The 14,150-nt window shown below is 57.3% G+C and overlaps 1 protein-coding gene across 10 annotated transcripts in view; it reads left to right on the plus strand.

Annotated features, from left to right (window-relative positions):
- TNS1 (tensin 1) overlaps positions 1 to 14,150 on the plus strand; it is a 191,668-nt gene that overhangs the window by 76,320 nt on the left and 101,198 nt on the right. For all 10 annotated transcript variants that reach the window (XM_075528917.1, XM_075528907.1, XM_075528909.1 and 7 more), the window contains exons 3-6: positions 3,808 to 3,849; positions 4,631 to 4,681; positions 10,683 to 10,732; positions 13,939 to 14,110. In XM_075528917.1, the coding sequence (XP_075385032.1) occupies positions 13,943 to 14,110 (168 nt within the window). In that variant the 5' untranslated portion in view covers positions 3,808 to 3,849; positions 4,631 to 4,681; positions 10,683 to 10,732; positions 13,939 to 13,942. The remainder of the gene's footprint in view (positions 1 to 3,807; positions 3,850 to 4,630; positions 4,682 to 10,682; positions 10,733 to 13,938; positions 14,111 to 14,150) is intronic.

A 14,150-nucleotide genomic window follows, 5' to 3' on the forward strand; every position in this document is an offset into this window, starting at 1 on the left:
TGGGTCCTAATCCCACCTCAAGGTGGTCATCTTTGTTGTTGTGAGAGGCCATTGAGTTGATGCCAACTCACAGGGACCCCCGTGTGCCACAGACCAAAACACCTCCCCGCCCCGCCCCGCGCTGTGCCAGTCCCTCTCGTCCAGCGCCTTCCTCGTTTAGGCTGTTGCTCCACTCCACCAAGCACGATGTCCTTCGCCAGGGACTGGTCTCGCCAGAGGACACTCCCAGAGTACTTTGAGACAAAGTTGCGCCATCCTCCCTTGCAAGCGGCCTTGTCTGTACGTCTTCCAGGACAGGTGTGCCTGTGACTGTGGCAGTCCGGGTGTGTGCCCAATATTGAAAGGACCCTGTTTGGAGCGGTCCTCAAAGCGTGGTCCTGGAGACCCAACTGGTCAGCCTCAGCAGGAAGCGTACGTGACATACAGATTCTCCAGACTGGCCAACACAAGATATTCTGGGGAGAGGCTACCTGGGTGTCAGCAAGCCCTCCAGGGCAGTAAGGTGCAGTCCACTGCCTTTGAGGCGAAGCCAGTTAAGAGGCTGCATCCAGAAGTGCTGGGGAGGAGGGGGTGTCTGTGGGCAGAACTCTTGCCTGCCCTGAGAGAGATCTGGGTTCAGTTCTCGGCCATGGTACCCGCAGAGTAGCTATCACCCTTCGGCCGGTGTAGGCTTGTGTGTCACCCATGTCCCACAAGAGCCTCTACTCAACCAAGCATGCTCATAATGGGTTTCAGCACAGCGCCTGGACCAGCAGTTCTCAACCTCTGGGTCGTGACCCCTTTGGGGGTTGAACAACCCTTTCACAGGAATTGCCTAAGACCGTCGGAAAACACTTATTTCTGATGGTCTTAGGAACCGAGACACCGCTCCTCTGTCTGTCTCCAGGCGGATCTGTTCACATGCAGATACATCCACATGAGTACCCAGCGTTAAGACGGTTACCCATGCTACGCCATGCTTCAAGACAAAATTTTGTGTATTTGTAATTAGAAATCAATATTTCACAATATATAATGACATATTGTTTTTGTGATTAATCACTATGCTTTAATTATGTTCAATTTGTAACAATGAAAGTACATCCTGCATATCAGCTGTTTACATGATGATTCATAACAGAAGCAAAATTACAGTGATGAAGTAGCAACGAAACTAATTTTATGGTTGGGAGGGGGGGGGTCACCACAACATGAGGAACTGTATTAAAGGGTCACGGCGTTAGGAAGGTTGAGAATCGCTGACCTAGACGTAGACAGATGGGGAAGTAAGTTCTGTCGATCTACTTCTGAAAACCAGGCAGTGGAATCCCCATGGCTGAATGTGGTCTGGACCCCATGGTGTGTGGGTTTACATGAATCAGGTGCCAACACCACTGCAGCAAACAGCTAACACTGCTGCTGGAGAGGAGGACTCCTAGGCTGGACCCCAAGGGGAGTGATGGGGGGGTGTGGTTGGAGATAAGGGGGATTTAGAAAGGAGCTGGGATATTTACTTGGGGTTGGGAATAGCAGATCCTCCTTGGTTGAGGTTAGGATGATCAGGTAACTCCTTGGTTGGAGCTGGGATTAGTGGACAGCCTATGGCAGGGATCCTAAAGGACTTCCCTGTGTGGCTTACCCAGTGGGCTCACTAGCCCCAGCCCAAGAGCCTGTGGTTTAAGAAGGAGGCTCTGGTGGTCCGGTTAGAATTGAACTCCTACAGTGGAAATTGTGTGGGTTGTGTGGCGGTGGGTGGTAGGGAGAGGAGATGGTATTTTTTTTCATCTTCCAGAGCCATCTTCAGACTCCAGGGAGAGGAGGGTCTATGGGGGCAGGGGTAAGAGCGACTGGCTGGTGACCCTCTTACTCTCCTCCTCTGGTTCTGGTCCTGCAGTCTCTCTACTGCCCCACCTGTCTTGGCCCTGAACTACCCAGGAACTGTCATCCTCTGGAGAGGAGGTTTGACTTCCGCATCCCAGACGGAAGAGGTGAACCGGTCAGCCGTCTCCAAGCCAAGCGAGGACTCCCGCCCTCGTTGGCCCACTGTATCCTCTGTGCCCAGCTTGGCGCAGCCCTCTGCCTGCCTGCAGAGCCTTTCAGAGTCCCTGTGCCTAGTCTCCTGCCTGCAGACATGACCAGCTCAGCCCTCAGGTCCCAGGGCCTGGCTGGGAGTAGGGGGTTCCTATCCTGAGGGACTTTATCTTAAACACTGGTCATCGTCGTCCACAAAGGCTGGTTTGTTTTGCCACCTTTACAGTCATGCCTGTGGCCTTCTGAGTGACTCAGTGACCCTGTGGGGAACAGGGCATGGCATTCACGGTTAACCAGAAATAAGAAAGTTCGTTTCCCGGTGTGTTTTGTGTAAGTGGGGAGGAAGCTGCTTTTGGGAATGCCCTGCTGTTGGCCTGGGCAGAGGCAGGATGATGCCTGAAGGTGAGGGTGAGGGCAGGATCCCTGCCGGTGAGGTGAGGGCCAGGATCCACTGGCCTTGTTACTGGTGATCCACTGGCCAGGAAATGTGATCCCCGGAACGAGGAAGCTTGCGACCAAGTCAACAAAGCGGTGACGCTGTTTTGGTGGCAGGTGGGATCAGGATCCAAATAAAACAATTACCATCAATAACAGAAATGTGGGTGAAAGGAGACAACTGACAGTGCGAGATACAAAGTAACAATAACAATAGATAATCGATCAAGGATGCACCAGGGTGGGGGGGCAGGGATAAAAGAGGAGCTGATACCAAGGGCTCAAGTAGAAAATGTTTTGGAAATGATGATGGCAACATATGTACAAATATATCTGATACAATTGATGTAAGAGCTGTAAGAGCTGTAAGAGTCCCCAATAAATAAAAATGATTAAAAAACAAACAAACAAACAACAATCGCCAGGAACATAAACTGTGTCCCCACAGAAAGGCCAGGTAGGTGAGAGCCTCACCCACTGAGGGACAGGAGGAGCTCCACTTGCAGGGGTGTACAGAGAGGGCTTCATGGAGGAGAGCTCAGAGGTGAAGACAAGATACCATTCCTTAGGCAAACACCTGGGTGTGGGAAGGTGGCAGGGGGTCGCGGGGGAGGTCTAGATAGAAGAGAGCCTTTGTCCACGGAAGTAGAGGTCTGCCAGGGGTGGCTGGGGACCTTGCATGTCCCCCGAAGACTGGGGAAGCCTCTCCCGCTCCTGGGACTTTGTGCGGGGAGCAGGACTCGTAGAGTCCCGAGGCTGGCCTTCCCATCTGCGAGCTCCTGCTACTGTTGATGACCTTAACCTTCTCTGAGCCCGAGTCTTCCTGTCTGCCCCCCGCCCCCCGGGGCGGAAAGGCAGCAAGGGCGCCTGCCTCAGCAGGTCCCTGTCTTCATGTGAGGAAGTGAGACGGGCTGTGTAGGTGCTCATTGATTGCTGACCAAGTGGTTGCTCGTTGGACTTCCATCCGCAAGGTCCACAGTTGGAAACCAGCCCCCACTCCTCGGGAGAAGGACGGGGCTTTCTGCCTCCTGTAAATGGTGACCATCTCGGAAACCCACAGGGGCAGCTCCACCCTGTCCTGTAGGGTTGCCAGGTGCTGGCATTGGTTTGATGGCCGCGAGTTCCGTTTCTGTCTGATTCTGCTCAAGGGGCCAGAGGCTACTTACGAGCAGAGTGCTAGACAGAGGCCACATGGGCCCCCGGGAAGTTTGGAGGCATTTGGGTTTCCTTTGTGGAGCCTGGGACCAGCTGGGGCTGTCTGCTCTGGCCCTGCTTGGGCTGCTCACCATGGACCCTGGTCCTGGCATGAACCCCAGTTCTGGCGATGTGAGGCCTCACACGATTTTCTCCCTTTGTTCGCAGCCCATCAACCCTGAGAGTACACAGAAGCATGTAGTAGACACGGTGAGTGACCACAGAGGTGGTGGACCAGGACTACAGCATGGTCAAGGGCTGGGAGGCCCCGAGACAGATTGGGGGAGATGAAGAGACATGTTTGGCGGGTACCCTCTGGGATATAACTAGGAAAGTAAGCGGAAATGAGGGACACTTTGAGTCGGACACCTGCCTATCCCAGAGAACTTGAGCGTGGGTGCAGAGAACTAGGAAGTCAGACGAGGGGCGGGGAGCCGAGGGCAGGGGATGCTGACTGAGAGCAGAAAGCAGTGGCAGTGGGGGCAGGTGTGTGTGGGTGGGTGGTGGGGGTACAAATGGTCTTTATTGAAGGTGAGGTCAGAAAGCAGGTTGGAGCTTTCTAAATGCATCCTTCTGAGTTAACAGAGAGAGAGAGAGAGAGAGAGAGAGAGAGAGAGAGAGAGACCCCGCAGGGCTGGAAGGAGACAAGTAGGGGAATACTGAAGCTTAGAGGCGTCTCCCTGCAGTCCGGAGCTCAGGCTTCCCAATCCTGACTCCACCACGAGTCTCACTGGGTGAGACTGGGCATGTGAGTGCCCAGGCTGCCGCTTCTCATCTGCCTAATGGAGGGGGAGGAAGAATGTCCTCCCACAGGAGGAGTCCCGGGACACAGGAGAGTCTGGCTCTCTAGTGGACAAGGAGACGCTGAGTCCCGCAGATACAGCCCGCTCCCAAGTTCTCTGCCCTGTCGGCCCAGCGAGGAGGAACCAGACAGTCCTCTGCTTATTTCCCCTTGTCCCTCTCTGACTGCCTCTTCTCTCTCGGTCCACAGGGAGCAGGAGCCATCCTGGGGGGAAACACAAGGAAGATCCTGGAGGAAGACGTATGTCGGGCTGGAGACGGGAGGGAGGTGGTCAGAGCCTCAGCCTGCCACGCTCACTGGGCCTTCTCTGTGGATGGGCTCCCAGCAGGCCCCGCACATACAGCCCTTGGTTTCCAGCTGTGTATCTGTCCGCCACTCTGCCAGACCTCAGTCCTCGGGGTGGGCAGCCTGGTTGAGCGTTGAGCAGTTACAGGGCAAAACTCACAGTGAGCGGACTGGGGTCTGAGATGAAAAGGGCCCCAGGACTCTTAGGGAAGGAGGGCCCTCCGAGGTTGGGGACCTCCTCTGGGAAGCATTCCCAGCGGAGGCACAAATGGAGTGGTTCCTTACATCAAGGGACCTGCAGAAGGGCAGAGGGGCTTTGCTCAGGGCCCTGCTTTGAGCAATATTTGCGTCTCATTTGACCTCACACCCCGGGCCAGGTCCCCCTTGCTGGCCTCTCACCCTGTCCGCCTAGATCTCCAGAGGAACAGGGAGTGGTTTTGGCGGTTGGCACAAGGGGAGCTGTTGATGGCATGAGGCCCTATCATCTGACAGCTGCCTGACCCACATGGGGGGGGGGTTGGCAGTGAGGGCTGGAGGGCGGTGCTGGAGTGGTAGGGGGTGGGTTGAGAAGGAGACAGCCACTCCTGCGGACAGCCACACTGGGGAGCCCATTGCCACGACCATACTGTCCTGGTGCAGCCTGAAGCTCCGAGGCATCCAAGTCCCGGAAGGGCCCCGCAGGAGGAGCAGGGAGCATGGCTCTCAAGTTAGGGGGGAAGGCCCTATTCAAGGTATGCTTGACCCCTGGGCACAGGGAGCATTCTGGGAGGGTGCCTTGTGTATGCTGTGAGGTTTCTGGGGCTGGGGCCACGGGGAAGTGAACATTTCGTGTAACTGCTACTGAGGGTCAAGTGACTGGATGCACATGGAGCATCTATAATGTGGCTCAATACATGTGAGCCATGCTCACGACTGCCCTTTCCACGGAGGGCCAGAAACTGGACTGGGGATTTCCAGCTCCTGACACCCCAGGATAGCAGATTCAAGGAGGAAACAAAGGCTCCCAGGACGCCTTTGCCCTCCCTCCCTGGGATCGCTGCTTGGATCCAGTGTTATCCAGGATTCCTAACCCTTGGCTGGGAAACAGGGTGACTATGTGGGAGCCAAGCCCATTAGCCAGTGGTCCGAGCAGGCTTATAAGCCAAGTCCAAGAGTAGCTGCTCCCCACATCCCCAGCCTGGCCCACACCGATCCTGTACGCTGGAGCTGCAGCAGCAGGGTGAAGTTGGACATCATGAAGAATTTTTTGACCAGGAGGGTGTGTATGACCATGGTTCTGGGGAGGGAGACCTGGCCCAATTGTTGGGACCGGAGGCTTTCTTTTTTTTTTCTTAAAGTTTTGCTGATCTGGGATATGCGTGTCTGTGTGTGTACACACATGCATGCATATGGGCAGGATGGGTCGGAGCTTGGGATCTTGTCCAGATTTAGAAGGACAAGGTGAATGTTGGTGGAGGGCAGGGGGTGGGTAGCAATTCTTCCTGCCAAAGCACCATTAGGATAGGTAACTACGGTGTCATTCTCAAGCCATCCTGGTCAAACATTTAGCGAATTCCCTCTAATAGGAGTGGTGGCGTATCGGGTTACATGTTAGGCTGTGGAACCATAAGGTGAGTAGTTTGAAACCACCAGCTGCTCCAAGGGAGACAGATGAGGCTTTCTACACCTGTAAAGAGTTATAGTCTTGGATTCCCCCGGGAGCAGTTCTGCCCTGTCCTTTAGGGCACTGTGAGCCAGAGTGGACTTGAGGGCGGAGAATACTTTATTTTTTTGGAGAATACTTTAGTGTGACTGATAGAACAGCTTTTCTTTGGGGAGGTGTGGGGTGTCAGCTAGCACTGACGATGTCTGGGGTCTTCTACAGCCTGTGGGCTGGACGGTCCCCACTCCTGGTCTAGCAAGTCCAGGTAAAAGATCCCAGGATGGACCAGGGAGTGGAGGGGGGAGTGGGTTCTCTGGCAGCCTGAGGACTGCTAAGGAGAAAGGGCTTTCTAAGGTACCCGGGTGCGGGCACCAGGTCCAGTTGGCCCAGCCACTGAGGGGACATAGCTGCCCGGAGGCCACCTGCGCATCCCTGCCTGTTTGCCAAGATGGCTTCCTGACCTTGGCCTTTGACCCGGGGCTCACAGGGCAGGAGCGGCTGCTTTCCGCCCTCCGTGTGGATGTGGATGCGGATGCCGAGTGCAGCCTGCGGATGGAGCGCTGTGTCGCACTTTGTTTTGGAAAAATCCAGCCTGGAGGCAGGAAGGGGAGAGGGGAAGAGGTGTGGCGGGAGGGGCTGGTGGGGTTGGGGCGGAATGGGGGGTGTGATAACCCCCAGAGGAGATGTTGGAATGGGATGGGCGCTTGACGTTGGTGGAGCCCCAGCCCCAGGCTGCCTGGCTTGGGCCCTGGTGTTTGCTTACAGACCCTCCTCCCAACCGTGCCCCCTTGGGGCTGGCGAGGAGCGGGGGCTCAGGAAATAGCTTCCCTTCTGGGCCAGCGGGCTGTGGTGTTTGGTCTGTGGACCTGGACGGAAGGCGGGGCTTTCCTCACATCTACCCACATCCTGGGGCTCCTGCTTCTTGCTCCGTGGAGGAGGACAGGGAGTGGGGCCCCCTAGCCAGAGTTTAGTGGTGACCGGTGAGGCTGAGGCTTAGAGAGATGCCAGGTGGAACGGTTTGACCGTGGGCTTCTTTCAGCCAAGGAGTGTTTGGGTGATGAGGGCGGGGAGGGGGTTCTCCTGGGGTCCAGGGACATGGACCAAGAGTTTTATGTGGGTCTCTGGGAAGAAGCCATGAGGACACCCCCAGCCACTTGGGTAAAGGGCTTTGGGAGTCTCGGAGGGAAGGGGGGGTGGGCAGAGGGAGAGAGGAAACCCTGGTGTGGAGAATGGCTGACACCTGGATGCCAGCCAATGTACCGAAGCAGCAGTGCGTTCAGAGGCCTCAGAAGAGAAGCCGGGTAGGGTCTGCTTTGGAAAAGGCCCCTGCCAAACGGTGCACAGTTCTGCTTGGACACAGGTGGGCCACTGGGTCTCCATCAGCTGCACAGGGACAGCCCTTTGTCAGAGGTGTGGAGAGACGGGCCTTTCTACTAAAAAGAAAAGCCCTTTGTAGCCCTGTTTGTAAAGTCTCTCCTAATTCCCCAGGCGCTATAGGTGGAGCAGGTAGGAAGTGACAGGAGCAAGGTCTCCCCTGCCCCTCCCCCCCCGCCACGACCCCCACGGAGGCACAGGTGGGCGGAAGACAACGCACCACGGGGTACTTTTCATCAGTGGCTTATCAGCTCTCTGAGGCTGGGGACTGCACCTGGATGCAGGCAGCAGCATCTGTCAGTGGACACCCTTCAGGGAGGGAGGGAGCGCAGTGGTGGGGGTCCGGCTCGCTCTTCCTTCCCCCTTTGTTGAAGGCATCCCTTAGTCTGCACCTCCAGTCTGAGGTCACCGCTGCGTGTGAGGCCAGTGGTTTGCTTGTCCACAGCGCAGCCCCCGCCTCCCCCACGCCCATTCACAGTCCCTGCAGACTGCCCTGGGGACACCAGCCCTGGACAGACCTGTCCCTTCCCGCCCTGCACTCTGCCAGCAAGCATCACGTGCCCCCATGCTTTGCAGAAAACAGGAAGTCCTGTCGTTTGCCAGTAGCCCACTGATTCATCAGGCCGTGATGGTCCAGCTGTCTGTCCCCCTCCTCTGCAGTTGGTGGGGGGGGGCACTGTCCATGGCAGCCCCACCCCCAGCCCCCAGGCAGCCTGGCAGAGCAGAGCCAGCCAGGACTAGGCCTTATCACCTTTGAGGCGGCCTGGCCAGACGAGGGTGCAGCCAAGTTTTTATTTATCTTCCTGGCTTTTGGGGGGTGGGGGTGGGGTGGGGAGGCGGAGGAATGTGGTGTGTTGTAATCCTTGGGAGAGGGGAAACAGAAGCCAGCTCTCCTGGCGGCTCTCCTGGCCCTGCCACTTTGGTGACTCTCAGCTCTCCTGGGTGTCCCCTTTCCCCACCAAGTCTATCTCAGGTGCCCATTGCCCCTTTCCCGGGCCCCATGCCTGAACCCCTTTTCCTGGCCCCGCTGCCGGCCTTGGCTTTGGTCGTGGGGTCCAGCTGTTCAAAGCAGCTGCGGCGGCCTCCTCTGGAAGTGGCAACACATGAAACCCCAGGGCTATTTATAGCAGGGTGGCCCTGGGGCCTGAGCACAGGGCCTGAGGCTGGGGTGCTTCAGCAGCTCCTCATCAGGGCCAGGGGCCGAGCAGAGATGGATGAAGTGTTTGCTTGCTGTGGGCCCCAGGGGTTGGGGTGGGGGGAAATTTGGGTCAGTCTGGCTTGGGGCTTGCTAACTAAACACGGCCTTCTCTGTGCATGTCCCCACCCGCTGGACAGACTGATGCAAATCTGAGACCTCGTGCCCTGGGCGAGGACTCGGGGAACTTTCCACCCCGACACTTGGCTGTTTCCTCCCCTCACTGCTCCAACCTACTGATGGGGCTCTGGAGGGAGGCAGCAGGCAGAGGGGAGCTGGGTGGAGAGCCCTCTGTTTCCTGGGTCTGCCCTGACTGTGGTGCAACTGGGAGCTGGCCCTCAAGCCCACTTACCCAACTCGTAGCCACTGCAGGGCCAGGGCCGCAGGGGCACCTCTGTCCTCACTGCTCCAAGCTGGATGGTGGAGCCTCTCTGCTTGGTGTCCCCAGGAGTCTGGGGGTGAGTCCTCCCTGCCTCTGTTTCTCCCCTCCTGGCCAGTCTTAGGCCCTGTGTGCCCTCCAAGAGACGAAGAGGACGTGGTGTCTGTTGGGTCTGGATCGTGGGAGACCCAGGAGTGTCTGGCAGCACTAATGGGCTCAGCCTGGGCACCTTGGCGGTGTGGTGGGCGTGGGGGTCCTGCTTCTATGTCAGTGAGCTGGCTGCTGACTGACACAGCCTTTTGGTTTTCTGCCGAGGTCAGTGTTGCGATTGCAAAGGCAACAAGGACATGGGTCCTTAAATGCCGACGATAAGAGCCAAGGTCCCTAGGCGGTGCCAAGGGCTAATATGGTCGCTGTGAACCAGAGGCCGGGTGATCAGTATGTCCCCCCAAACTGCCATGGAAAGCCACACTAGAGTCCAGTTCCTGTTATACACTGGGGGTGGGGGGTTGCCTTGAGCCAAGGGGGCTTGAGGGCAGCTGCTGTTTGAATCCACTGGGTGTCCCATGAAGGGCCTGGGGTGTGTTCTTCCTTGGGGTTCTCCCAACAGCCCTACGAGGAGGCTGGAGGCCCAAGAGGCTGCCCTGGGGGATCCAGCATCCAGTGTGCAGTCGGAAAGTCCTAGCCTGAGCTTGCCCCGCTGGCATGGCAGCCTGCAGCCCAGGGGCGTGGTGGCACAGAGGCCCCAAGGACTTCTGTTGGGTCACTTTCTCCTAATTGTGTCTGCGTTGAGGGAAGACAGGCCAAGAGTGGAGCCTCCGTGGGAGCCGCTCTTGCTGCCTGCAGCAGACCTGCCTTGGGCCTGTGCTCCATGCCTGCCCGTCTCTTGCCCTCTCAGACGTCTGATGGCACCACTTGGCATTGCTTCCTTAAAGGAGAGGGAGGGTAGGACAGTGGTGGTAGGTACACGTGCGTTCAGACTTGGCGGAGGTGCACCGGCCTCCCCACCTTCCTCCTCTTCCACGGTAGAGGTCCCTGCGTCCGCTATGGGGGCTGCTGTTTTGCTGGGCCTGGGCTTCGAGGTGAATGTGGGTCTGCAGCTGTTGACTGAGCGAGTCCTTGGTGTAGATGATTGTTCAGCTCGGGTGGGGTTAGTTCTAGGCACCGGGGCAGGCAGGACCGTCCCTTGGGGTCTATCCACCTGCACGGTTTTGGGTCTGGGTGGCTGTCGTGCTGGGGTCTGAGGGTCCCTGGGATGCAATGCTGGCCGAGAAAGGGGACTAGGAGGTGAATAGCTCTCAGCCACACCCGCCACGCCACCCTGACTGCCCCTCCATAAAGCCTCTTGTCCCCTCTCTCTTTCCAGGGCTCCGACAGAATCACTCCGAGCGTCCAGCCCCATCCCCTGCCCGTCAGGTATGCTTGGCCCACCTCAGGGAGGGGAGGCTTGCAGATGGGGTGGGGGTGGGGTGGCACTATGGGTGTGTTCTTAAGCTTTGTCTCTGGGTCCCAGAGACTGCATGGTAACCTCTCAGTAGGGATCAGGGGGCACCCAGAGTGCCTCAGTGCCTGTAGGCGGCCCGAGGACCTTTGGGAGTTACAGGCTCCAGGTTCTCCCATAACCTAAACTTTGAGCTGGACTTTGTGTGTTTACCTGCGTGAACTCATTTCGCTCCGACGACAACCCTGCAAGGCAAATCTGTAATTCCCATTCAGTCCAGGAAGCCGGTCTAGTCCAGGGAGGTAGGGTGACTTGTTCAAGGCCGCTCAGCCACCAGGAGGCAGTGGGAGGGCTTGAATCCAGCTCTGGCTGACAATGCCGCCAGCCAGGCTGGAGGAGACCACTTCTCTCAGCAGACAGGTTTCCATGGATGGTGGAGGGCCCTTCCCAGAAGGAAGGCTGCCCGTCTGGGCTGGAGAAGAGAGGGTGTGTGTGTATGCATGTGTGTGTGTGTGTGTGTGTGTCTTAAACAGCATGTGTGTGTGTGTCTTAAACAGCTGTGGCTTGCTGATGCAAAGGTTCTATCATCCCCTTCCCCCCCAGTCCAGGTTCTCTGGCTTGAGTCCCCTCCCTCTCTGTCCTCTCGATCACCTCCTGAGTTAGAGATGAGTGAGACAGCCAGCCCCTTCTGGCCTAGGGGCGATGGTGCCCCAGCTGTCCTGCAGACCTGAGCATCCCCACCTGCCCCCACAGCCTAGGGCCCACTTGGGGCTGGTGGGGGCAGAGCGCAATACCTCTACTGTCCAGGTGGTGGCGCTGGCTCACCTGCTTAGCTCTTTTAAGAACTGTGAAGGGATGGGGCCAGGTGTCCAGTGCCTGAGGTGCTGCTTGCTCCGACCCATGCTTCTCCCGGCCCTGTCTGCCAGCCCATGCCCCTCCCATGTTAGGGATGGAGGTGGGGGCTGGGAAGATGAGAGAGCTCAACTGGCAAGTTCTCCGGACACCCCAGGGTCTCCTTCAGAGCCAAGACCTGGCAGGGTTTGGAGGGTTAGGGGAGACTTGGCTCCCTGCCTTCACATCCGTGTTCCTTGTCCCAGGCTGGCCACCCCGACAACACTCACCTTGGGAAGGTTATGGGCTGAGTAGGGACCCCTCCTATTGATGAGTTGACACCGAGACACTTCCCAGGGGGACAAGGGACAGCTGGGGCTCATCAAACTTCAGCTGGGAGCTGGGTTCCTTGCCTGAGACCACTGGACATTCCACTCCCCCATCCCGTCTCCCTCATGAGCACCCCACGGGGAAGCCATGTGTCACCCGTGGCTCGCCCATATCCCAGCCCCATCGGCACAGGTGGGTGTAGACACAACCCTGTGGAGATCAGGATCTCAACTCTGTCCTGGTGTCACCAAGGCCCTACAGATAAAATGTGAGAGTTGCCTCCCTCCGATAGGAAGGGGGAGTGCGGGCCTCATCAGAAGACCCCAAACAAACAAACAAACAAACAAAACCATTATTGTTGAGAATGAGAGAGGTCAGAGCAGAGACCCTAAACCCTTCTGTAGACAATGGGACATCCCCTCACATAAGGGTCTCAAGGAAGGGATGAGTCAACCAGGGTGTAGTATAGCACTGACGAAGCACACAATATCCCTGTGATTCTTTGAGGCTTCCTCACCCCCTGCCATCATGACCCCCATCCTGCCTTTCACTGCAGACTAGGCTGGAGTACGTACACTGGGACAGATAAGAGCTCAGGGCACACGGATTCCAGGTCAGATAAGGCCTCAGGAACAGAAATGGGAGTAGGGATACCGGATGGTAGGGGGAAGTTGGGGAGAGGAGAGGAGGAAGGGAGAACCGATCACAATAATAGATACATAACCCACCCACCCCCGCCGCCCAGGGGGATGAGCAACAGAATCCATGGGTGAAGGGAGATAGTGGTTGGTGTAAGATATGAAGATAATAATAAGTTATACTTTATTAAGGGGTCACGAGGGTGGGAGGGGGACGGAGGGGAAAAAAGAGGAGCTGACACCAAGGGCTCAATAGAAAGTGAATGTGTAAAAAAAAAAGAAAGTAAATGTTTAGAAAATAATGATGGCAACATATGTACAAATGTGCTTGATACAATGGATGTATGGATTGTTATAAGAGCTGTAAGAGCCCCCAATAATATGATCTTTAAAAAAACAACATACACACACATGCGAGCCTCAGAAGTTCCATTCCCCCCCCCCCCCCTTCGAAGTACTGCTGGGCTTTAGAAATGCACTCCAGAGTCCATGGCCCCTTCCCGGTAGCTCTCCTGTGGGTGCCCACAGCCCTTCCCAGAAAGAGAAGCTGGGGCCAGGTGTACAGATGGAAGTTCAATCGTGTCCTCACCCGGCACCCAGGGAGGACGAGCTGCCCAGCCCAGGGCCTCCCACCTCTCTGGGGAGCACAGATGGTGCTGGGCTCTCTGGGGTCACCTGCCCGACACCCTGAGGAGTCCGAAACTGCTGTCAGCAAGCAGCTTGGCAGGTGGTGGGAGGTACCGATGTGGGAGGAGAGCCAGGGAACAAAGGGCAGAGGTGCCTGCCTCTAGGAGGGCTGGAATGTTCTCTGTGGTCTTACCCAGAACCCCAGGGAACATGTTACCTGAGCTGCCCCCTTCCCCTGAGAGGCCTCCCTGCCCACGCCATAGCTCTAGAGCCAGGGAGGGGGGCCTGCTGAAGACTCAGCACCCGCAGGCTGGAGAGCACCCAGCTTGGGCTGCCCTTTGTCTTCCAGAGCAGTCGGTCTCCTTGGGAGACTTCTGCCGGGCCAGGAGGCTGTGTTGGGTCTGCAGACAGAGCTGGGCTCCCGGGGTGCCCTGGTGGAAGGCAGGGCAGACAGGATCTATGGGAAGGTGGAATCCGTGTGGCCTCTGTTTGATTCAGAAAGGATCTGGTGTCCTTGCCAGCCCAATCTGCTCTGCTCTCTGCACTTTCCGGGAGGTGGCCTGCTGGGTGCACTCGCCTTGGCCTGGGGAAACTGTCTGTGTTGATCGTGGGTCAGCGGGCAGCTCAGTACCCTGGACTGGATGGGGGGAGTCTCGCATGGTGTGTTGGGGCATAAGTGTGTATGGCTTGCCCTGCTGGCAGTGTGGCTTCTCATCTGTCCCCTCCCTCCCTGCCACCCCCCATCGTGTCCTCAGAAGCATGAGCGTGAGCAGGACCATGGAGGACAGCTGCGAGCTGGACCTGGTGTATGTCACCGAGAGGATCCTGGCCGTCTCCTTCCCCAGCTCCGCCAATGAGGAGAGCTTCCGCAACAATCTCCGCCAGGTGGCCCAGATGCTCAAGTCCAAGCATGACGGCAACTACCTGGTGAGGGCAGAGCCTCTGGCCCCCAGGCCTGCTCCCGTCT

Source organism: Tenrec ecaudatus, chromosome 13, assembly GCF_050624435.1.
Source record: "Tenrec ecaudatus isolate mTenEca1 chromosome 13, mTenEca1.hap1, whole genome shotgun sequence".
Classification (NCBI taxonomy): domain Eukaryota; kingdom Metazoa; phylum Chordata; class Mammalia; order Afrosoricida; family Tenrecidae; genus Tenrec; species Tenrec ecaudatus.